The sequence below is a fragment of the Physella acuta genome, unplaced genomic scaffold, assembly GCF_028476545.2.
Source record: "Physella acuta isolate Inbredline_101_S28 unplaced genomic scaffold, ASM2847654v3 ptg000605l, whole genome shotgun sequence".
NCBI lineage: Eukaryota > Metazoa > Mollusca > Gastropoda > Physidae > Physella > Physella acuta.
This window is the reverse complement of record NW_026732124.1, coordinates 335,227-359,118: the sequence shown is the minus strand read 5'-3', so window position 1 is coordinate 359,118 and position 23,892 is coordinate 335,227. Positions and strand designations below refer to the sequence as shown.

At 37.6% G+C, this 23,892-nt stretch overlaps 1 protein-coding gene, 1 long non-coding RNA gene and 1 other non-coding gene across 4 annotated transcripts; 1 reads left to right on the top strand and 2 right to left on the bottom strand.

Moving 5' to 3' along the window:
* Positions 1 to 1,188: 1,188 nt before the first annotated feature.
* LOC131947742 (serine-rich adhesin for platelets-like) lies at positions 1,189 to 22,554 on the bottom strand. Of its 2 annotated transcripts, XM_059309024.1 has the most exons (6): positions 22,313 to 22,554; positions 20,158 to 20,266; positions 5,249 to 5,419; positions 4,265 to 4,389; positions 3,924 to 3,972; positions 1,189 to 3,617 (listed from the first exon to the last, which is right to left on the bottom strand). In XM_059309024.1, the coding sequence occupies exons 1-6, from the start codon at positions 22,469 to 22,471 to the stop codon at positions 1,222 to 1,224; spliced, it is 3,009 nt and encodes a 1,002-aa protein (XP_059165007.1). In that variant the 5' UTR covers positions 22,472 to 22,554; the 3' UTR covers positions 1,189 to 1,221. The 2 variants fall into 2 exon arrangements, with proteins under 2 accessions (XP_059165007.1, XP_059165008.1); XM_059309025.1 differs by lacking the exon at positions 22,313 to 22,554 and having other exon boundaries at positions 5,253 to 5,419; positions 20,158 to 20,226.
* LOC131947744 (uncharacterized) lies at positions 13,049 to 15,362 on the bottom strand. The gene is made up of 5 exons (XR_009387917.1): positions 15,291 to 15,362; positions 14,585 to 14,728; positions 13,888 to 14,001; positions 13,543 to 13,600; positions 13,049 to 13,304 (listed from the first exon to the last, which is right to left on the bottom strand). It is a non-coding gene; the product is annotated as an uncharacterized LOC131947744 (long non-coding RNA).
* Positions 18,313 to 18,418, top strand: LOC131947751 (U6 spliceosomal RNA). The gene has a single exon (XR_009387918.1). It is a non-coding gene; the product is annotated as a U6 spliceosomal RNA (small nuclear RNA).
* Positions 22,555 to 23,892: the final 1,338 nt, after the last annotated feature.

Sequence of the window (23,892 nt, the reverse complement as noted above, 5' to 3'; positions counted from 1 at the left end):
GCTTTTCTCGGCTGAATACACGCCTTTAAAACAACAAAGGAAACAACAACAATGGGACAAGGATCAATAGCACTGGATCACAAAACAGGTCTGTCGAGTTCTTTCAGACGTCAGCTCCCGCGAAAGTAGGATCGTTGCTGGGGTTCAATTACAAAAATAATTTTGATTAATCGTTACATTTTTAAACAACATCTCTAATAAATCATCGGTAAAAAGAGATCTTGAACAGGGAACAAACATCCGTTTATTTTAACGGAAGCTGCTTTGTTTTGTTGTTGTTTAGAAAGATTCTCACAAGTAGCGTAATTAAAAATTAATGTTCGTTCGTATGAGCTAGACTCTAGGCCACACAATACAAGGCACTTGCTTTTGTTTTAAACCTGTGTACCATGTATGTTTTACGAGAAATAGGGTAAGAGATAATATAGTATATATATATATATATATATATATATATATATATATATATATATATATATATATATATATATATATATATATATATATATGCATGTATGTAGGCGATGGATGGATGAGACTGTGTATGTATGTATGTATGTATGTATGTATGTATGTATGTATGTATGTATGTATGTATGTATGTATGTATGTATGTATGTATGTATGTATGTATGTATGTATGTATATATGTATGTATGTATGGGTGTATGGATGTATCATGTATGTATATTTATGTGTGTGTTTATATATATATATATATATATATATATATATATATATATATATATATATATATATATATATATATATATATATTGAAAATGTTTTGCAAAGCACAGGATTTTAACGAAATTATGACTTCAACGATACGATGATACATAACACTGAGTAAAAACCTACCATTAGTTTCAACACTATGATATATTTTGATGTAGTTAGTCCCGTACAGTTTGTTTGAGGAAAAATGTCTACCCGTTGTAATTATAACAGCGTGAGGTTTCTAGGTTGTGTCTGATATATAGTCCCCTTTTTGAACATTATACCCGTTTATTTATTTCTCTGATAGATGTCATACATGAACAATATACACGTTTATTTCTGTCACTGAAAGATGATATTCATGAACATTCTACCCGTTCATGTCATTGATAGAAGATATTCATTAACATTTATGTATGTCACTGATAGATGATATTGATAAACATTGTAACCATTTATATAGTAGATGATATCCTTGAACATTCTACCCGTGTCATTCTGTCACTGCGCCAACTTTTTAGCAATGACACACCAGTTGGCGTGATCGTAGAACGACTTTGTGATCTCTAGAGACGGCACATGCCCGTTGATAAGACCCTCGAGCTCGCCTTGTTTAAAGACGTGATAATAGCGGCTCAAGGAGTTATCTGCCCCTTCTGCTAAAGCGTCTTTTGTTTCGTTTAAATGCAATTTATTAGTGGGCTTTTTCTTTTTTATTTTATTCCTCTGTTTATCAGGTGCGGTACTTCTGTTTGATGGCGTGTTTGTTGATTTGATGTGGTTTGTGGTAGGGTTGGATCCCACATCAGTCGTGTTGCCCATTAGTATACCTTTCATAATGCTGGAGTGGTTGACGTTTGAGTTTCTGTTGCGGCGGCGAGACCTCGTTTCTTTTTCCGGCGCGGTAAATTGTTCCAAACGTGAATTTAAAATTTTATTATGATAGTGTACAGGATGGTTTCCAGGGTGGTGATGTTTTTTTGTAAACGGGGATTCGTGGGTGTTTGTTGGGTTGGTGTAGCCGCCGAGCAAGGATGGGTTGAGGTAAAGTTTTGAGGAATGTTTTAAGGCGGCCGTTTTGTATACGGGTCGGTTGCTAGTACTGACTTCAGATTCGGTGGCGTAAGAGGTCTCGGTGGAGTCGGAGACCTCGGTGGAGTCGGAGTCCTCGGTGGAGTCAGAGTCTTCGCTGGAGGCGTCTGTGCTGGATGAGCTGCCGCTGGTCGTGGAGTCACTGGTCGAGTCGCTTGTGACGCGGCTGTTTGACGTCTTAGCGTTACTGGTCGCGTCGGTGGTGGAGAGTTGGCTGCTTGTTTGGGAGTCATTGGTCAAGGTGGTGTTGGGGACGTGGACGCTTGTCTGAGAGTCACTAGTCAAGTCGATGTTAGACACGTTGCTGCTTGTAAATGAATCACTGGCCGATACATTTTTGGATACTTTCCTAAAAGGATAGCGACTGGTAACAACAGTTTTAGGGATGGGACTATGTTTTTTAATGTCACCATTTAACTTGTACTGGTCCCTAAGAGGATCGAACATTGACACAATGTGTGTATTATCTTCGATCTTTTTGTTAGTCCATTGTTTATTTCCGTTATAATTCATTTCAATTTTTTGCTTGATATCGTTGAATGGAGCAGAAGCTTCAAATATATCCTGAGGCGGACATGACGTAACAGCTGGCGGATGTACAGGTGGCGCTGATCTAGCGTTGTTTTCATCAAGATTGTCAACACTGCTGAGCGGAAATTTCCGAATGGCGAAGTTTGTTTGTTTCATCTGGTGAAAGACAAGCCTAGCCGTGAAATCCAGTTGATCTAGGATTAGATCTTCCGGTACACCGTCTCCTAGCAACGTCATAGCGTCGGAGAGATTCATCTTTTCGTCCGCCTGTTTTAATTCCGTTTTCCTAGTTTTTAAAGAATCAATTAAACTTACAGGTATTTTCGAATCACATTCTTGTTTTATATTACTGTTATTATCTTCTTTGATAACTGTTGATTCCGCTTGCGGTTGTTTTTTATTTGGGTGAAAACTGTGCGTCAATTTTCGAAGCATATTTTTAACATTTTCCGGAAATGTCGTTTTGACATGCGATGCCGTAAGCGCTTGATCAGGCACAGATTCCGGTATAAGTTCACATATTTCCGGTGTCTCCTCCGTCCGGTCTGGTGGCTGTTGTAGCCGATCACTTTGTGGTTGTTCAGAAGTCTCACTCTCCGACCACAAACGGGAGGTTATCTCATAAGACGTGTGTGACGCCTCAGAGTAATCTTCAGAAGCGGTGCTGCTCGCTCTACTACACTGTGATGAAATCGAAGACCGAATCTCATCCCCAATACCGTTTGTTAAAGAGTCCCCCATCCCGTTTGATACACAATTCTCGGTGGTGTTTACATCACGTTTTCGCCGTCGAGATCTCGGAGAGTATTTTTGTCTCAGGTTTCTCTTCTGAGCTTCGGGAATGTTTTGGAAATTGGGACTGAGATTATATGTTTGGTTTAGTTGCTCCGTTGGTTCTTCATCGCTTTGGGAGTTTGATTTCTGCGATAAACTGCGGAGCATTCTCCCCAATTTGCGGCAATCTGATATGAGCATATTGCTGAAGTTCGTTGGGTGTCCCAGCTTACGAACACGACATGATTGTAGACCCACACCTTCCTGAAGATCGCTACTGTCGTCCGTCCCATTGTTTGTACAATCCGTTATATTGTATCCACTTTCCGGCGGAAGATCGCACGTTTGTTGAGTATATAGACGATTCGCAGGGTTGCGCACTTTCATTTTGGATGATACTCCAGTGTTGACATACTCTTGTCTAGGTAGTGACTGACTTTCTTGATACGCAGGAGCACCAATAACCTGCCCATACATATTGGCGACTGTTCTATTTAGTCCTGAAACACGAAATTATCTTTGATAAAGACATTTTCAAATTGACATTTGGTTAAATGGGGAAAAAAACATACATTCATAAAAAAAATAAAAGTAAAATAGTTATTTAACCAAATCGAAGTGTTACTGCTAGTGTTGATTAAATTAAAATCACCTATACTTATATTTATGAGAGTTTCTTTAGGCATCTGTTGTGTGTGTGTGTGTGTGTGGGGGGGGGCTGTATTAACATTTTTTGTGGGACAACCTAAATTTAAGAATAGGTAATACCAAAATCGACCACAGTTTAGAGAAAAAAAAGAACGAACCATTTGACTTCGGCTTTTTCCAGGGAATGAGGATGTCTTGACTCTCAAACTGAAATAATGTATGGTCGTTAGTAATTTATGTTCGAATATTTGATTACTTCTGAGGTAGGCCTACATCATAGAGATGAAATTTATGGATTAATTGCTGACTGAACAAATTAATAGTGATTTCTTTGAAAACGCAACAGATAATAGTCATGCCAATAGTATCGGCGAAATCGGGTGTCTATGTAAGTATATGTTATTAATATAAAGCTACACCACTTATGTAAAGCTAGGCCACTGAAGTAAATCTTCAGCATTGGTGTAAAGCTAAACAAGAGATCTACTAAAGATACTACCTTTCTGTATTTCTGTTCGAAGGCCCAAACGTAAATCAAGAGCTGTCCATTGGACGAGAGAATTCTAGAAAGTTCTTTCAATGCTTGGATTCTTCTCTCTAGTGAGGAGAAGTGATGAATGACCCCTGCAGGAAATTAACAAGAGATTTTTTTTTATTGATGTCCGTCATCGTTAGTTAGGTTATCGTTGTTATTGTTAGTTATCGATTGTCATTGCTGGTGTAGGTAGCTATGGTTGATATTAGCGGTATTGTTGTCATTGGTTGCTGAATGTAGTTATTGGATAGCTGTAGTTCGTCATTGGAGAATGTCACTGTTAGCTAGAAGCGTCACAAGGTGAGGGCATGGAGAGGGTGGGGGGGGGAGAGACTGAAAACACTGCCGGGTAGGTTATATTTACTGACCTCACCACTGTCCCATTTGGACTTAACTATGTTTTTTAAAAAGACTTTTCACCCCCCCCCCCGTGGGGTGTGGGGCAGAGTTTTTCCAGGCATCTCTTCGTGGAAAGTCTACTGCCACCCCCCCCCCCCCCGAACGAAATAGAGGTTAGATAGAAAACATATACTTTTAACAGTGTTCGTCCCGTCTCCCTCCCCCACGAAAATTTCAAGTGCACCCCCACCAGGAGAAAAAAGTCTTGAAGAAAAACTGGGAGGGGGGGGGGATGCATTTGAAACTTCGTGGGGGGGGGGGTGGGAGTGCATTTAAAATTGCAAATTTTAACTAAACTATGGAGGGGGTGCGGCAAAGTTAAAAAGTTAAGGTATATATTTTCTAAATAAAGATGATGCAAGAAAGAAACTCAGGAATTAATCCGAATTAACCCTTGCTCTGATCCTTACCAAACTCTGACCCTACTCTAACTTAAACTCTATCAGCTAAAAGTTAAAAGCCTTATTGTAAAAAAAAAATCAGTTCTTCACTAAATACTGTATTGATTCATTGAAATGCCGGCGATCTCATAAGTACCAACAATATTACCAACTGAATACACCGCGTCGAAAACGCCATCTCGGTACGGCAAACGTAAGTTGTCTGCCGCGGTGACCTCGTGACCTCCGGCCCTGGCCTGTTCCAAGAAGGGCAGGCAGACGTCTGAACCCACGCTGTACAGGGGCGAGTTGACGTTTAGATATCGACCACTGCCACATCCTGAAAGTAACATCCGGAAATTTAGATCATTTAGAGTTACTCCGCTTTAATTAAAAACATCGATTTGACTTTTAAATATATTTTAAGATAATTTTGTTTTTATTACAAGCTTTTACTAGTATTAACTGGGGGGGGGGGGGGTATTAAATTAAGGGGAGTATTCACTGCCTATGGATCGGCGCGGCCTAGCGGTAGAAAACTTGTCTTCTAACCGGAAAGTCTCGAGTTCACCCAGCTCCGATGGGTACCTAACAAAGGCGACTGGTCATAGTGCTGACCACTTTATCCCCTTGTATGCCGAGGGCATTGAAACAGATGAACTCTTCGCCTGTCTCAACAAATTATTTAAATACTCATACTTTCTATCTGCATATATTTCGGTCTGGATCTGACCTGATAAGAGATTACAAGACGACCCCGCTTCTAACGTATAGCGTATAGGTTATAAAGAATGGATACTTCATTTGACATATGCTCTGCCAAGTCCATTTTCTATGTGCGCGCAACTAATACTGTTTAGCCAACACCAACTTTTTACACCTACACAAATGTAGGACAACATGTTGTACATTACTTAAACTGATTGCAGACATCAATCGACTTAGTCAACAGATTTATTCAACTTTTTAAAAGGAGGGGGCGCTAAAATCCGTAAACACACGGTGAAGGGGGTGAAGCCCCGCATGCACCCCTAGATCCGCCAATGTCAGCTGTCTCTATACGACTACTACCGATAGAAGCAACCAAAAATCGATCACAATCAAATATCTGATTGCGAGCATAATTCGTACAGGAAGCGTGCTTGTTATCTGGCATATCAAAGCATCAAAGATTGGAAGACTATCAAATCGCAGACGTGTGTCAGCCGATACCAGCGTCGTATGGGGGGGGGGGGGGGGGCATACGAGATCAGACGAGAAATAATTAATGCGACCTTATAGCTCAATGTCTGGCGCGTTTTTTTTCTCTCCATAATCGTGTGCACATTTAACCAGGAACTGATCCTATTACACACAGCGTTTTCTTCAGGCATCGCTTTTCTTATAATGAAAACATATACTTTAACCAGCTTCCATCCCCCTCCCTAACGGAATTTTCACCCCCCCCCCCCTAAGAAATATGTCTGAAAATAAAACCCTGATTACACCTGCTTTGGCCTTTCTTTTAACATGTGATAATGTAAGTTGATACTGTATTCGCATTAAAATATCATTTGATTGCCTGCTGTTGCCTTAAAGGTCGGGCTGTTAAGCTTTTGAACATTAAAAAAAAGGATTATTATGTACTAGATTTGTAATATGGCTGCAGCTATAATAGAAACAGTGCGAGAAAAGTTCAGTAAGCTAAGTGTTAAGCCTTACTTTAGGTAAACAACAATCATTCAGTAGGCTAAGTGTTAAACCTTACTCTAAGTAAACAACAATCATTCAGTAGGCTAAGTGTTAAACCTAACACCAGGTAAACAACAATCATTCAGTAGGCTAAGTGTTAAACCTGACACCAGGTAAACAACAACCATTCAGTAGGCTAAGTGTTAAACCTGACACCAGGTAAACAACAATCATTCAGCAAGCTAAGTGTTAAACCTAACACCAGTTAAAATAAAACTCACAACAAAGGCGTACTCAGATAACACGACATAATTTGTTTATCTTGTGGAAAGATGTATTGATTTTGCTCGCAATGAGAAACACTCAGTGAAATAAGCCTCAACCATTGAGGTTTGATTCAATTGTTTCCTTCAGGCATCTCTCAGGGGAAAAAGGGGGGGGGAGGGAAAACATCTACTAGAACCATTGTTCATGTCTACAGCCAGGAGGTAAAAACTTCAGGGGAAAAAAAAGTCAGGTTTGATGAATGCATTGCTAAATCTTCCTTTCGAATAAAATACTACAGCTGAAGAAAACAGTTCAATAGTTTAAACCAAGCTTAAGCTTGTACGCAAGAGCTTATTCCTAAAGTACATCGTGATATCTTCAACCACATGCAGGTCAATACATTTTTTAAAATCCACAAAAACAAGCGCAGATAAGATTTCCGATGCAGATAGCCGGCCATGATTTATTCACCTCTAAAAGCGCGGTGTCTCGCCGCCATTGGTGTGACACGTGTCCGATTGCTTCTTGCTGATTGGTTGGTTGGGGGAAACATTTAACGAAATTACTCTATATTTTTTTTAAATAAGAAGAGAGAGAGAGAGAGAGAGAGAGAGAGAGAGAGAGCAGCCGATCAAACACTATTTTCTATGAAAGACTCAATGAAATTATCAATGACAGAGTCAATGATAACTACCGCTCTCCTGTATTTTTCTCTCGAGAAACTCAATGATAAAGCGTTAGTAGTTATAAAGAGAGAGAGTTTATCAAAACGGAAATAATTCAACTAGTTTAATTAATAAAGCGTTAAACGTAATTATTAATTCTTAATTTCTCAGCGATTGATACAATTGTTAAGGGACAGTTAAACTATTTTTAAAAAAATATAGATCCTCGATCTTCATTTATAATTTATTAATTAAAATAAGATTTTTAAAAAATAATTAAAACAGGTCTGTGTACTATATTATTAAAAAAAAGCAACTAATGAATATAATAAATAATTTTGACTATTTCTCTTTCTAAACCTATCGAATATATATTTTTTTTTAAATGCAAGGTAATCTTTTATAGAACCTACATGATTAACTTTTCTTCTAATAATAAAAAAAAAACTCTAAATAAAAACTATTATTCCTACAAATATTAGAGTAGTCTCCCTTGACAGTTTCTATTCGAATGTATTTTGTGTTAATTTTCGTTATGAAATACAGTTGTTTTTTTAAATTAATTATATAAGAAAACAATCTATCTCTGTGTATATTTATTTTAAAAAATATTACAATAATTAGAATAGGTGTTTCTGGTTAAATAGCAATTATTCTCATTCTAAATCTTTGGCTATCGAGTTTCATGGGTTTTTAAATTTAAGATTATGAACACATTGGCTTGACGAAAATGATTATATATACTTAAATACATACTAAAATTTACTTTTGTTAATAAACCTACACTATTTTATGCACACATACAAAAAAGAATATTTTAGCGGCAGTTACAACGTCAAAAAAAAAAAGGAAACTCCTCTATACTGAATAGTTCTACGTAACAACAAAAATGTAAAAATACATAGTCCTAGAGAACACTAACACATACATATATACATACGAAGATATGTGTGGGTGTAAGTAGGATGTGAGGTGGGTAGACAGGCGGGGTGGAAGGAAAGCAGTTTGGCAGGAATAACGGTAGGTAGGAAAGTAGGTAGGCAGGCAGCAGCGCAGGCAGGTTAGTAGATAGGTAGGTACGTAGGCAGGGAGTTAGGTATGTAGGTAGGTGGGCCTAGGTAGGAAGGCGCCTCACTCGGTATAGTGAGCGATTATGGTAGCCCATCATATTCATAGCGTTTCGCAATTATTAAAACGAACAAATGTACCATAGTACTCACGGGAAAACCCGGGGAGCTAAATAGAACCCTGCCGGGGCGCCACCAAATCGAATTTTTTTTCGCAGAAACCACCACATGGGTATTAGCATTAGCTTCTCAAATTTGAATGACAAACGAATGAAATCTTTGGTAATGCTTAAACAAACAAACCCACATATTCTTTTTTTTGGGGCGCGGGTTTGTCCACACTGCCGCCTAGACGCTCCAAGGCTCACTGTATGAAAGCCTTGAGTGTACGTTAATCAACCTCTGTAATAGTGAGATAGAACACACATTGGCGACCGCCCTTGTGTTAGAGACGCGTCCCTTGGTGCTCCAGGGAGCCACTGGTTATACTTCCGCAGGGGCGCCCCTAATTCGGTTTAATTATAAAATGTCGTGTGCCACCGTGTCCCTATTGTAGGGTGCTCTTTAAAGAGTCACTCTCGGTAGAGCCCGGGGCGCTCGCTGTCGCCAACTGCCAGGGCGCCGGCGGGCGCTCATTATTCTACTTAGTGAACATTTATAGTAACCCATCTAAACCGTAGTGTCGCCCGAGGTGGGTCTTGGCCGCTCTGGGTCATTCAACCGCCGGGGAGCTGGCGGTTGAACCTGGTGTAGTTTTATCATTGAATCTCAGAGGCGTAGCACCATTCCTGGCGCCTGGGGACAAATTTTCAATTTGGCGCCCCCCCCCTCCCGCCGGCGACAAACTTTCAATTTGGCGTCCCCCCCCCCCCCCCCGTATTTTTTTATATTTATAATGCAAAACTGTATCTAAAATGAGCTTTAATGAGCGCCAAAAGGGGTAGACAATTTTTAAAAAATCCTCATTCTTCATTAAAATTTAAGAAAACAGATTTATACATGACTGATATCCTCAATTATTTTATATAGAGGAGTGTATGTAGGGATGGGCGCCTTTTTGCCAGCGTTTGAATAGGGTTGGCACAACATTGATAGTTCGCCCCGGGCGCCGGAATAGGTTGCTACGCCTCTGCTTCCTGCTAGGACGCCGCCCTGGCGAAATCTTTCCGGGGGGGGGCGTGTTGGGGGGGGGGGGGCGTGCGGACACTGTTAAAAGTATTTTTTTTTCTATATGAATTCCGTTTCGTTCTGCTTTCCCCCCCCCCCCCACCCCCCACACCCCCCCCCCCCCCCCCGAATAGATTCCTGGAAAAAACTCTGTTCACAAAGTTTTATGGCGATCCGATGAAAAAGAAGTAGTAATTCATATAGGACAAACAGATAAACATACTTTCATTTCTATAAATATAAATAGATATATACTTCAACTAGTGTCCGCATACCCGCACTCGGAAACTTAGTCACAATTTTATTTGTTACATTTGAACCCTTTAGGTTAATTAATATTAACAAAATTGAACAAGATGCAACAAATACAGTTAACCAAGAAATTGAACAAGTAAAATTCATGTTATCTTTTTATTGTTTTTAGATATAGAGTAGTAACAGACTACCTACAGGTCCTAACTCGCGACGAGGTACACATTTGTATTAAAACACAGATCTAAGACATTTTCTATTTAGGTGGGTTTTGCAGTACAGTGGTTTCTTACTTTCTTAAGTCGTGGACAAGTGATTGCGCTTATCTCTGTTGAGTAGCAATGTATTCTGTCCTATATTAGACACATTTGTAAATATCTGTCACAATATGGGCATAGAGATGATATAACGATAGCTTATCTTTGCGGACGACGCTAAACTTTGGCATCGACACCACGGCCTACAAGTTCAAATTTGGTCCTTCAGAAATGTTTGAAGTCTCTAGATTAAAACTACTTTTCTCTTTTATGTGCCTATTGACCACATCACATGTATTTGTTCTGAAAGTCTAAAAACAGAGGCACAAATATATCGTCTAGACTTGTGAGGTCTACAGATTAGGTATTTTGGCAGTTATCTAAGCCCTTGCCTGTTCTGACTCAAAGCCTTATTCTTTCTCTATCGACGCCTTGCGTAACATGGGATTGGGTTTTTAAGGCGGCATAAAGCTTTATGTTGTTCCTTTTTGAGTACATTAGATTAAAAACTAACGTTTTCAGATGCCTAAAGATGTTTAACCACTAATTAATCAGAATAATGGGTCAAGATTTCAATTCTTGGTTTTGGGACACGTTAGTTGCCGGGGTTGAGCTAATGTCGATAGCATAAGGACTGTACCTTGATGCGGGCGTTTTATTTGTTGCCCATCGTAATAATTGAATGGTTGATGGGGCTTCTTCAAGGGTTTGATTTGCCGTAATGTTAATGATATCATGCATGAGAGGCTTTTGTAAGAAGAAAATGCGTTAAAACACTTTTTAGTTATGCTTTTTTTAAATAGGCCTATATTTTACGACAACATAATCGTAATGAACAATAAAATGAATTTAAACAACTTTAGAATACACCTGTTTCGGCTAACATGAATATTATTCTTCAAACTAGTAATGTTAAACGTGTCTTTTTCGCATTTTCGACTTATAAGCATTACAGTAAATTCCGATAACGTCCGTATGCATACAAGCAATGGCGTAGGCAAGGAGGGGTTTAATAGTGATTTAATAATGACGAGCCGACCCGCAGCGTATCATACGCCGCTATTTAGTTGTTTTATTTTCTACTTTTCAGTAATTCATTATTTGTGAATTCGACAGTACCAACGCTGCCACTGAAAATATTTGCTTTAAAACATTAACCCCCCTCCCCCTCCCCCGTGAAAGCAGCCTCCTCTTAGTTATTTCTTAGTTACCTCCTGTAAGTTTAAAATCGAACTAAATTATCTGCCCCTAATAGAAAGACGGCTCTACGATTTGTAAACATTTAGAGTGAACACAGCTCACCAGACAATGTGGGGGTGGGGTATGGGTGGTAGTGATAGTGAGAAAGAGAGGGGACTGCAAGGAGGCGCTTGCAGCTTGTTTTCTAACGGCTCCCAGAAGAGAATTATATATATATATATATATAGATACTTTCTTAACCCTTTACTGGACATCATGTTTGGTACCTTGCCCCCGGCAACTGGGTGGATTTGGATTACACCCAAGTTTTACTTTATAGTAAATGGCTTCAGTTTTAATTATTGGAGTTGGTTGCAACATTGACACAGTTGAAGGTATTCAGAACAAGGTGGCCAGGAGAAATCACATTAATTAGTATAAAATTTACCATTACTAACAATAGGCCCTACTTAATTGTTTAATGTTGCTGGATATTAAGCCTAGTAGGTATTTATGTTTATTAATTTGTACAGAAACAAAAAAAAGGATTCCCAAACAAAGTTTTATTTTTCAGAAATAACGAAAATGATACAAATCAATAAAGAACAGTTTTCAAAAGAATTTGTATATAGATCTAAGTAATTATTATAAAATAGGAATATAGTATTGCATAGATAAAAATAAAATACTTGACACAAACAATATGAGGAATATTTTTCATCAGAGAAGAGAAAAATATATGATGTAGTTTGAAAATAGTAATCTACAGAATGTAGCTTTTGCAGATTAAAATGAAAATTCTCATGCCTATGTAATTTATTGAGTAAATGAAGCAAGGCCCAAAACACTAGGCTAAATAATATGCATGGGACAGGCATTGAAAACTACAAATTGCATATAGTGAAGGTTACCCTACTTTTATTGGCTATATCCACCACAGTAAAGTTTTATGGCTTTCTTACCTGCTTGTAAAATTGTTAAGGAAAAAGTGAAGTATTGTTAACTTTTTATGGCAGGCCAACTACTGGCTGTGTTCTGGGAACATGTCATCTGTAAGGGGCATTGTTCTCGGCACATGTTGTCATTTTGTGTGTTCTCGGCACATGTTGCCATTTTGTGTGTTCTGGGAACATGTTGCCATTTTGTGAGTTCATGGAACATGTTGACATTATTTGGCTGTGTTCTGGGAACATGTTGCCATTTTGTGTGTTCTGGGAACATGTTGTCATTTTGTGTGTTCTGGGAACATGTTGAAATTATGTGGCTGTGTTCTGGGAACATGTTGCCATTATGTGGCTGTGTTCTGGGAACATGTTGACATTATGTGGCTGTGTTCTGGGAACATGTTGACATTATGTGGCTGTGTTCTGGGAACATGTTTGTTTCATTTTTAAATATTATAATAAAACATTCTGAGAAATTCTTTATTAGGAATTGTGTATATATATATATAAATTTATATATTTAATAAGACAATTGGATGAATTATAATAAACAGCAAAAATGATTCAAATAAGTTTAGAAGTATTTGGCTTGCTGTCCTAACAGTGAACTGTATTCCGAGCTTGTTTCCCTAGTGATAATTCATGTTTTTTGTGCCACCCTTCCAATCAAGTATTCAGCTTTTTCTTGGCCTGTATCAAAATGCTGGTCATAGACTTGCTTGACTTGTGTATCACAATATGATTTTGAATGTTTTTCTGTAAATGAAATAAAGGCAAAATATTTTGATACTTTCTTTTGTGGAACTTGCAAGAGAAATAAATTACAAATTTATATTACTATCTCTAATATTTCTTTACTATGACTAATTACTTTGAAAAGATAAAGCACTGAACATGATGAATAACAAGAAACAAACATTATCAGAAAAGATTATAGATTTAAAATTGTGTTCATTCATATTGAAGATTAATGAAGTAGACTATCAATATTTACCCTCTTGATGGCTGATACTTTGATTTGATGTCTTTACTTTAAGCTTACACATCAGTCTCTGTGTGGTAAAATATGAAATAATATGCTTCAATAAAACTGTTTCAATATATTAATTACATTAGATAAGTACATAGTTTTGAGCTCTGTAACAATATGTGTTTCAATTATCATTCAAATATAATACCCTCTATGTTGTACAACTCACTGATTTATTAGAATTTAAGAAAAGACAATAATTAATACAATATTTTGGATTAAAATCCATTAGATTTATTATAACATATAATGCTATCTCTTGCTATAATAATTACTTTAAAAAATGGGTTATGCCTATAGTACAGTTACCTGAGGATGAAACTAGGCACAGTGATTAGGCACAGTGAGACTGATTAATATCCCTTGTAATTGAACATCAGTTGTAGTTATGAAATCTGGATGGCCAAACACACACTCATAGTCCTGAAAAGCAATTTACACATAGATTAGCAAGAATATCTCACTAATTATTAAATTAAAGCTAACCCCTATTTAGTGCAATCCATCAAAGTAGTTGCATTTTTTGTTAAGCTGTAGACACAATACAAAGTAATGTTTATTCTGTGATTTACATACTTTTATAAAATAGCAATCAAATTACATACATACATATATATATATATATATATATATATATATATATATATATATATATATATATATATATTCAGTGTAAATTTGTAAATTTTAGTTATGTCTTGTTATTAAATTTATTTACTCGACTGATCTAAACTCACTTTATTTAAACATAATATTGTGGATAAGTATAGTGATTTTATTATTCAGCAATAAAAAGCAGGCCTAAAAAATTTTAAATAGTAACGTTTGCGAATGAACACATTAAATTCTATGTATTTCAATTTCTATGTCTTTCCCAACTTGATGCATGTTACTAACCAAGCACTAAACTATAGTCCTAAATAATCTTGACTCTAATTACTATTTATCGGACAACCTGAATCTTTGCGATACCATGTTATAATATATTATTTTAAAAACAGCTTACCACTAATTACTAAAATCAATTGTTTTTAGTATTAACTGAGCCGCATACTATCTGCTGCTATTGTCATCACCAGAAATCCAGTATGCTGGCAAGGTTTAGTCTCTAAGTTCCCTACAACCTCTTTCCTCTCAAGTGCGGAAAACACTGAAATCATTAATCATTATTTCATTATGCCTAATAGTTTAAAGGTAGTATTAAAGTAGTACTAAATAGTACGAGTCTTAGTTACTGTAACTATGGGTCTAATGAATATTATTATTGTGTATGCTTACATGCTTTAAGTTTTATGCACAATATTGGTATATAATATATAGTCTGTAGTCTATATAGCCTAAACTATAGAGTATATATAGGCCTATAAGCCTAAATATAACAGCAGTTTGAATAATGCTCATTAGCATGCATTCACTATAAACTATAAAGATAAACAAATATTTCAATTCAATTTAATTCTAACTAATAATAGTAAATAGTAAATAGGCCTTTTTCTTGTGGTAACAAATTTAAAGTATAGGGCAGTATACTTAGTTGTAGTATAGGCATAGTAGATTCTATATTTAAGTATGTGGGCTTTTCATTCCAATGCACCACAATGGATACTACACATGATCAAGCTTGACCTCTGATCTAAAGATTTAATAATTGGGACTAACAAACAGTGAAAGTACAATAAAAATCATGTAAATTACTAATTTAACCTTCTTACCTCCGCTTCTGCAGATTCCTATTCTATTTCCTTCAAACTTTCTTTTTGTGCAGCCGTATGATTAGATTCTAGACTATATTCTAAACTAATCAGAACACTAGATCTAAATTTCTAGATTCTATGCAGTATGTATTAAACCTAAAGGCCTAATATTTATTTTAAATTCCTATGCGATGTGTCGTGAACTGTAGGTTTCATGTTATTTTTTAATGGCGGAAATCAGTTTAAAATTACGTTTCCTTCCCTTTGTCATTCTATTTATAGATTCTATTTATAGAGTCGGAGTAAAGAAAAGATAGGGTTATTATCATTGAATTAGTCGTCTGATACACACAGGAAGTGACCGTATATCTATTAGTTACTCAGTGATCCGATCATTGACAGATACAGAGATAGCCATTCGCATGGGGTGGAGAGAGAGACAAAGAGAGAGAGAGAGAGAGATAGAGAGAGAGAGAGCGAGAGAGCATCTAATTGCTTATCTGTTAGAAGAGAATTTATTTTTGTTACGAAATCCAGTCTGTGCTAGATAATACTAAGCTAGAAAGTTGGTAATAAAATGGCGTAAAGAAATAAAATCCTACAATACTCCTAAAGGGATTAGGCTACTAGAAAAAAAGTTTTGCAGTTGGTTTCAACACCCCCCCCCCGGGAAAAAGTGTTCATATAATACATCTTGGTGTTGCATTGTTTTCTCTATGGTTTGCATATGTGCGTCATACTGTCACCCCCCCCCCTCTCCCACACACAAACTTGTCTAGATCGTCATCATGTACTTAAAATACATTTTAACTCTAATTAACCATTCATTGAACTGGCAACAAAAACTATTTATTCTATATATCTTGCAACTTTTTTTTTCTTGGTGTCACCCCACCCCCCAAAATGGTGTCACCTCTAAATGAAGTCACCCCCCCCCCACCGCCCCCACCTCGCGACGCCTCTGCCTCAAGGATTTATCTGAGAATATGGTCGCCATGATATGCTAAATCAATGCCGTTATGTGCTTCTAATAAAACATCAATACCTATTCATGGTCTACCTTTCTTTGTTGCTTGCTTGTGTGTAGTTTAGAAAAAGCCCCCCCCCCCCACCACAACGCAATTTCTTTTCTATTGACAGCTTATCGGGATAAAAATTGATTGCTGGGCTCAATGTGGGATAAATCTGGGTACTGAAACCAGTGTTATACACTATTGCTGCCACCATTTCGCTCTGTGAACCTTGAATATCATTTGGCGGATGGTGAAATTTTACCTCGAGACATTCCATCACAAGATAATTTTCACCATTTGGCGGATGGTGAAATTTTACCTCGAGACATTCCATCACAAGATAATTTTCACCATTTGGCGGATGGTGAAATTTTACCTCGAGACATTCCATCACAAGATAATCTTCACCATTTGGCGGGTGGTGAAATATTACCTCGAGACATTCCATCACAAAATAATCTTCACCATTTGGCGGGTGGTGAAATTTTACCTCGAGACATTCCATCACAAGATAAACCAAAAGATGTTGGCATTTTACCCGGGGACATTCCATCACAGCAGAGGCGTAGCAGAGGCGTAGTGACCCTTCCCGGCGCCCGGGGACAACTTTCGATTTGCACCCCCCCCTCGAACTTTCGATTTGCACCCCCCCCCTCCTCAAACTTTCGATTTGCACCCCCCCCCCCACAAACTTTCGATTTGCACCCCCTCAAGCTTTCAATTTGTTTTTCAAACCCATTTTGGCGCCCCCCCCCCTAAGGTCGGCGCCCGGGGACATATGTCCCCCCTCCTCGCCACGCCTCTGAGTCGTAGCGTAGTGACACATCTTTTTCAGACGCCTGTGGCGAACTATTAATTCCCCCCCCCTACCCGTACACACAAATTATATATATATATATATATATATATATATATATATATATATATATATATATATATATATATATATATATATATATAAATCTGTCTCGCCCCCCTTCCCAACACCAATTTGTCAAGATAGAGGTCGCGTCTTATTAGTCGCTATCCGATAACAATCTTAACTTTGGTATCATAGAAGTGATGTAGAAAACATTGAATCAGTCTGTAAAGCCAAGTGTATAATTCACTAAAGTATCTCAGAATAAGGATTTTTAAAAAAAAAATCTTGTTGTACCCCGTTTGGCGCAGCTCCCCATAGTCGGCGCCTGGGTCAGCCGCCCCATCCGCCTTCCCATAGCTACGCCTCTGTATCACAGGCTAAATCACAAGATGTTACATAGCAATCATTATCTCATACCAGCCTTATTCAACCGATCAGCCAAGATGCTGCTAACCTTGAGATTTACCTTCTCGGTTTTCGGAAACAAAAAATGTGCTCAGGAACAGTGTTTGATACACAGAAATTATACTTTTTTTTTACAAGCTTTTATTTAACTTGCTTCCTCTGTCTGTCGAAACGGGCGAGCGAAATTTCGAGCACTTCTAACTGACAGATTCGGGGGTTTCTTCCTAAATATTAGTAAAGGTATCCAAACGAAAATATAATGACACGCTTTTATTTATAGTTATTTAAATAGTAGTGTATTATTATATATTTAAAGAAAATTATTATTATTTTTAGTGCATTATTACATAAAAGCTTGTTATTAAAAGTTCTTTTTTTTTAATTTTGTTTTTCCATTTCATCTGCAAAAAAAAAAAAAAAAAGTTGCTAATTTGTCTGTTTACTCTTGAAGTTTTTATACAAGGGAGACAATACACATTTTATTTACATAGCCAGCTATAAAATTAAATTGAACACAAAATATTAAAGACACAATAAAGTTTACTAAGTTAGAAAAGTTGCATAATTACAGTTTTAAAAACTCAAATAAAAAGTTTTTGTTTTGCACTTGTATTAATATAATCCTTACTGTAAATAAAAAGAAAGAAACTTTGTTTAATTTTCTTAGTACCCAAAATAAAATATTGAAAAAAAATATTTATTCAATGTTTTTTTGGGGTAGGTCGTCATTCGTTTATTATTAATTTTAACTTTTTTTTTGGTACTGTTCACGCAGTACATACAATAAGATTGGAACGATACAGAGAAGATTAGCACGGCCCTCGTGCAGAGATGACAAGCAGAATCGTGAAGCGTTTCCAAATAATTATTTTAACTTTTTGAACAAAATTTTTTGTAAGGAATTAATTAAATATATATCATAATAAGGTATCGACTTGCCTTTAATTGCTAAAATGAGAGAAAATATGCCTGTTCATTGCATAGTAGAAAATACAGGTAGAAATATGTCAAACGATGTAGTTCTTAAATTTTAACAGATGAGATGGTTACAAATGTTAACAGATGAGGCCACAAATGTTAACAGATGAGATGGTCACAAATGTTAACAATTGAGATGGCCACAAATGTTAACAGATGAGAAGGTCACACATGTTAACAGATGAGATGGTCACAAATGTTAACAGATGAGTTGATCACAAATGTTAACAGATGAGACAGTCACAAATGTTAACAGATGAGAAGGTCACACATGTTAACAGATGAGATGGTCACAAATGTTAACAGATGAGATGGTCACAAATGTTAACAGATGAGATGGTCACAAATGTTAACAGTTGAGACTGTCACAAATGTTAACAGATGAGATGGCCACAAATGTTAACAGATGAGATGGTCACAAATGTTAACAGTTGAGACTGTCACAAATGTTAACAGATGAGATGGTCACAAATGTTAACAGATGAGATGGTCACACATGTTAACAGATGAGGTGGCCACAAATGTTAACAGATGAGATGGTCACAAATGTTAACAGATGAGATGGCCACAAATGTTAACAGATGAGATGGCCACAAATGTTAACAGATGAGGTGGCCACAAATGTTAACAGATGAGATGGTCACAAATGTTAACAGATGAGATGGTCACAAATGTTAACAGATGAGATGGTCACAAATGTTAAAAGATGAGATGCTCACAAATGTTAACAGATAAGATGGTCACAAATGTTAACAGATGAGATGCTCACAAATGTTAACAGATAAGATGGTCACAAATGTTAACAGATGAGATGGTCACAAATGTTAACAGATGAGACGGTCACAAATGTTAACAGATGAGATGGTCACAAATGTTAACAGATGAGACGGTCACAAATGTTAACAGATGAGATTGTTACAAATGTTAACAGATGAGATGGTCACAAATGTTAACAGTTGAGATGGTCACAAATGTTAACAGATGAGATGGTCACAAATGCTAACAGATGAGTTGGTCACAAATGTTAACAGATGAGACAGTCAAAAATGTTAACAGATGAGACGGTCACAAATGTTAACAGATGAGATGGTCACAAATGTTAACAGATGAGATGGTCACAAATGTTAACAGTTGAGACTGTCACAAATGTTAACAGATGAGATGGTCACAAATGTTAACAGATGAGATGGTCACAAATGTTAACAGATGAGATGGCCACAAATGTTAACAGATGAGATGGTCACAAATGTTAACAGATGAGACGGTCACAAATGTTAACAGATGAGGTCACAAATGTTAACAGATGAGATGATCACAAATGTTAACAGATGAGATGGTCACGCTTGAGGTTTCTACCGTTGACGTGAACTTAGAGAAGGGAGAGGGGATGGCAATTATACTCATCCCCAGAGTACTTCCACCCCCCCCCCCCCCTCGGAAAAAAATGAAAAAAAGAATATAATTTATATAGACTATATATACTTTAATCATCCACCACACCCACCCACTCGGAAATTATCACTGTGCCCACGACCCCCCCCCCTCTACATGAAAGTTATATCCCCCCCTAGTACCTGAAGAAAAAGGTTTTAAAAAAAACCTGCATGACAAAACAACGTCAACTCACCTACATCGGCCACCAGTGCCCCGTACTGTAAACCTTGTAAAAAACGACAGACTTTAGGCCAAGCCATCTGCTTGATGTGGTTACATTTAGGGGCTATTACCGCATACACCTGCAACATAGAGGCGTACCAAATTTAGGGATAATGGCAGTATGTCCTTTTACTAAGATGTATCAAATTTAGTAAAAGTGTATCCAATTTAGGACTAATGAAAATATCCATCTGACCTATGAAGGTGTATTGTGCTTAAAAATGAAACACAGTCCATGACTATGTAAAAAATACTAAAAATGACGTTTTTGCTTAATATTTTGGATAACTGGTAGCCTCATTGTGAAAGAGAGAGGGGGGGGGGGGGCACTTGATATTTTCGGGGGGGGGGGGGGGGGCGGTAAACATTTTTCGGGCGCAATCGGGGGGGGGGGGGGCGGACACTAGTAAAAGTGTATGTTTATTATATAAATTCCATCTCGTTCGGGGGGGGGGGGCGGTAGACTTTCCACGAAGAGATGCCTGGAAGAAACTCTGTATCGAAGAGATACAATGAAAGTGGGCTGTCCCTAAAAGGCAGATGCCTGAAAGAAACACTGCTGAAGTTTCGATACACCAACCCCCACTCTAACTACAACAATTTCTGCGATGCACCCCACGTAGCCTACACATTAACCTCTCCAGTAAACACGACGTCATTGTTATTTACTCCATGCACTATGTTTATTTTTAGACGCTGATGTTAATCTCAGAGCACGTTTTCCCCCACCCCCCACACACGTGGGTTTAGACTTCCGGGAGTGTGGCAGCAATCGACAAAGCTATCAATCGTTTAGTATTGCTTTTAAAATTAAAAACTCGAAGAAAAAAATACGGAATAATGTTTTTTCCCGTTATATTTTAATCTATTGCTTAAGAAAAAAAATGATTATAGTTGTAGGTATAATTACTTTCAAAGCTAGTTTAATATAGTAGTTACAGTCAGTGGCGTCATAATGCGGGGGCAGGAGGTGCGGTCCGCACCTTGTGACACCATTTAAGGGGGGAGGGGGGACACCAAGACGATAAATCGTAAAACTTACAGTCGAAAAAAAATGTTTTAACCGGTTAAAATAACAAAATAGTAGGGGGGGGGGGGAGTGACACAAAACAGAAAACGCAAATTTGTGAGAGGGGCTGGGGTGACACGAACACTTACTGAACTGGGTGACACCCTGTTCTAATGACGCCACTGGTTATAATAGCCATATCATATCATATTATAAAAAGTTATATCAAAGCGTAAATTAAGGATAGTACTCTTGTGGAGTTGATAGTTTATTTGGCAACAAAATAAAGTTAAACTTTTTTTCTTTAAAGTCTGCTTATGAAGTGATTGTGTAGTCATCACCATTCTTAGCCTACTTTATGTTCCATGATTAGTTCAAAGTAGACATATTGGCTGGGTGGTCTAATTTGAGCCAGTGAATCGAACTCGTGACTTTTGGATTAACAATCGAGCATTTGACCACACAATTTATTCAATTTTATGTTTTAACTTAAAATTTATCAAATCAACTTTTTTTTTTCAATAGTGTATGTCTTATATGTGTATAGGGGAGGAGTGGGTGAAAAGTCACAGGGGCGAAAAGTCAAAGCAAGTTTTTCTTGTCTCCAGATCCTAAAAAGTGAAATTTGTGACTTTTCACCCCCTCCTCTCATATATCTAATTGTTTTGTACGCCTTCTTTAACCAGGTAACAGAACTGGAGGACTTCAGGTTAGTAATCGTGTACATTACGGTAGGTCAAGTTAAATAAAAGAGTTAGGCCCCGTAGTAGATCAGTGTTTCTTCCAATTTTTTTTCTCGGGGGGGGGGGGGGGGCACTTGATATTTTCGGGGAAGGGGGCGGTCAACTTTTTCCGGGGGGGGGGGGGGCGGGTGGACACTAGTAAAAGTATATGTTTACTATATTCCATCTCGTTCGCCCCCCCCCCCCTCGATGAGATGCCTGGAAGAAACTCTGTAGATGATGCGTATAATTAGACTCGGTTAGCAATCTTGTACTTTCATCATCAACTGTACCTGTTTGTGTCCAAGACACATGGGACAGATGATTTAGAACTCATCGATTTCAACACAGAGGAATAGTGTGTTCGAATTCTATAAATAGAGTTAATCCCCTACCTGATGCACGTGTTTAGACTCGAGCGTCTGGTTATCCACTCCGCTGGTCGTCTGCTGACATGCGCATGGTGTTGTTGGGTTGTTGGAGAATTCGCTCGAGTCTGAAGTGGTGTCGGCTGCAGGGGAGTCACGTCTGGTACTGACATCCAAGGCAAGCATCTTCTTAAAGCATCGGTTAAGGCTGGGTGCTATCACTGAGCTACAAGTCTATGGTGTTGGAGTAAACTATAGAGACAGCCCAACATAAAGTAATTCATTTTCTTTAACACTATAGATTATTTTACAATCGCTAAAAAGAGATAATTTATAAAGCCCATCTAGATTCTATATACGAGTGCTTTCTATCCGTATTTATAACGACACAATAGTATTGAATAGGTTTTTTAAAACCGCCAATCATCACGAAATATATAGAAAATTGCCCCTCCAGGTGGAGCGACCCCCTTAATTATCACCCCCTTGTTACGCCAAAATAGTGTTACATTGTGCACATATATTTCTTTTTTAAATATTTCAATTCTTATGAGCGTGTTGCTGTTCTAAGCGATTGAAAATTTTTGATTTGAGTATCTTTGTCTTTTTTTATACAGGGCTGAACCAATTTGTGTTTTAACAACTTCATTAAGCGCGCTCATTTAATTTACCAAAATAAATAAATAAATAGATAATTAAAATGACCTTCATAAATAAGTTCACAACACTTTTATGAAAATAAAACTGAACTTACTTAAGTATAAAGTTATATATTATCACTTTGTTTACACTGCTTTTAAAACTCTACGAACACGAGAAAGGCGGGTTATAAACTAAAACGTACTCACTGTCAAAGCGTCATCCTGCTCGCGAAACGCAACACGCACTGTGTGTACTCTAACACCACGTATCAATAAAATAACAAACGCGTGCTTGAGTTTTTTTTCTTCTTTGTTTGCTAAGCCTACTAAATTAATAATATAAAAAAATAGGCTCAGAAAGCTACACACCTACACAGTGTTACAAGTTACACACTTATTTTTTTTTACTTATCCTCTGGTGTGTACTTGCCTCTAACACACCACGCCGTGACACGTGTGCTATCTACCGGTGTGTTGGCGCGGGTCCGGGTTTTAAACTAGACAATAAAACAAAGAGAAATATGGTGCAAGCGATCGATACACGCCAGTCGTTAGGCGATATTAACATAATTCTATCCTCGCCGGGCCCAACAGCCCTGCCGGCTACAGCGGTGGTATCTGGGTGGTTTCTATTTCTCCAATAAAAGTGGTAATCCGATTCTCCAATAAATGTGGTAATCTGATTCATGGTTCTACCCGGAAAATAAGTCGAAAGTTCCTTGCGGAAAAAACCCTGAAATAAAATGAAATAAAAAAAACATTCATGCATTGGAATATGTTTTAAATACAATTTATTTAAAAAAAAACTAAGCGAAGTTCCCCTTTCAAACTTATCCATGGGGTTAAGTGAAGTAGAGTTCACCTCTTTCAGTGACCTCAGCACATGAAGGGATAGTGAGGTCAGCACTTTTCCCAGCCGCCTTTACTTTCCGTAACACGAGTTAGGTACCCATCAGAGCTGGGTGA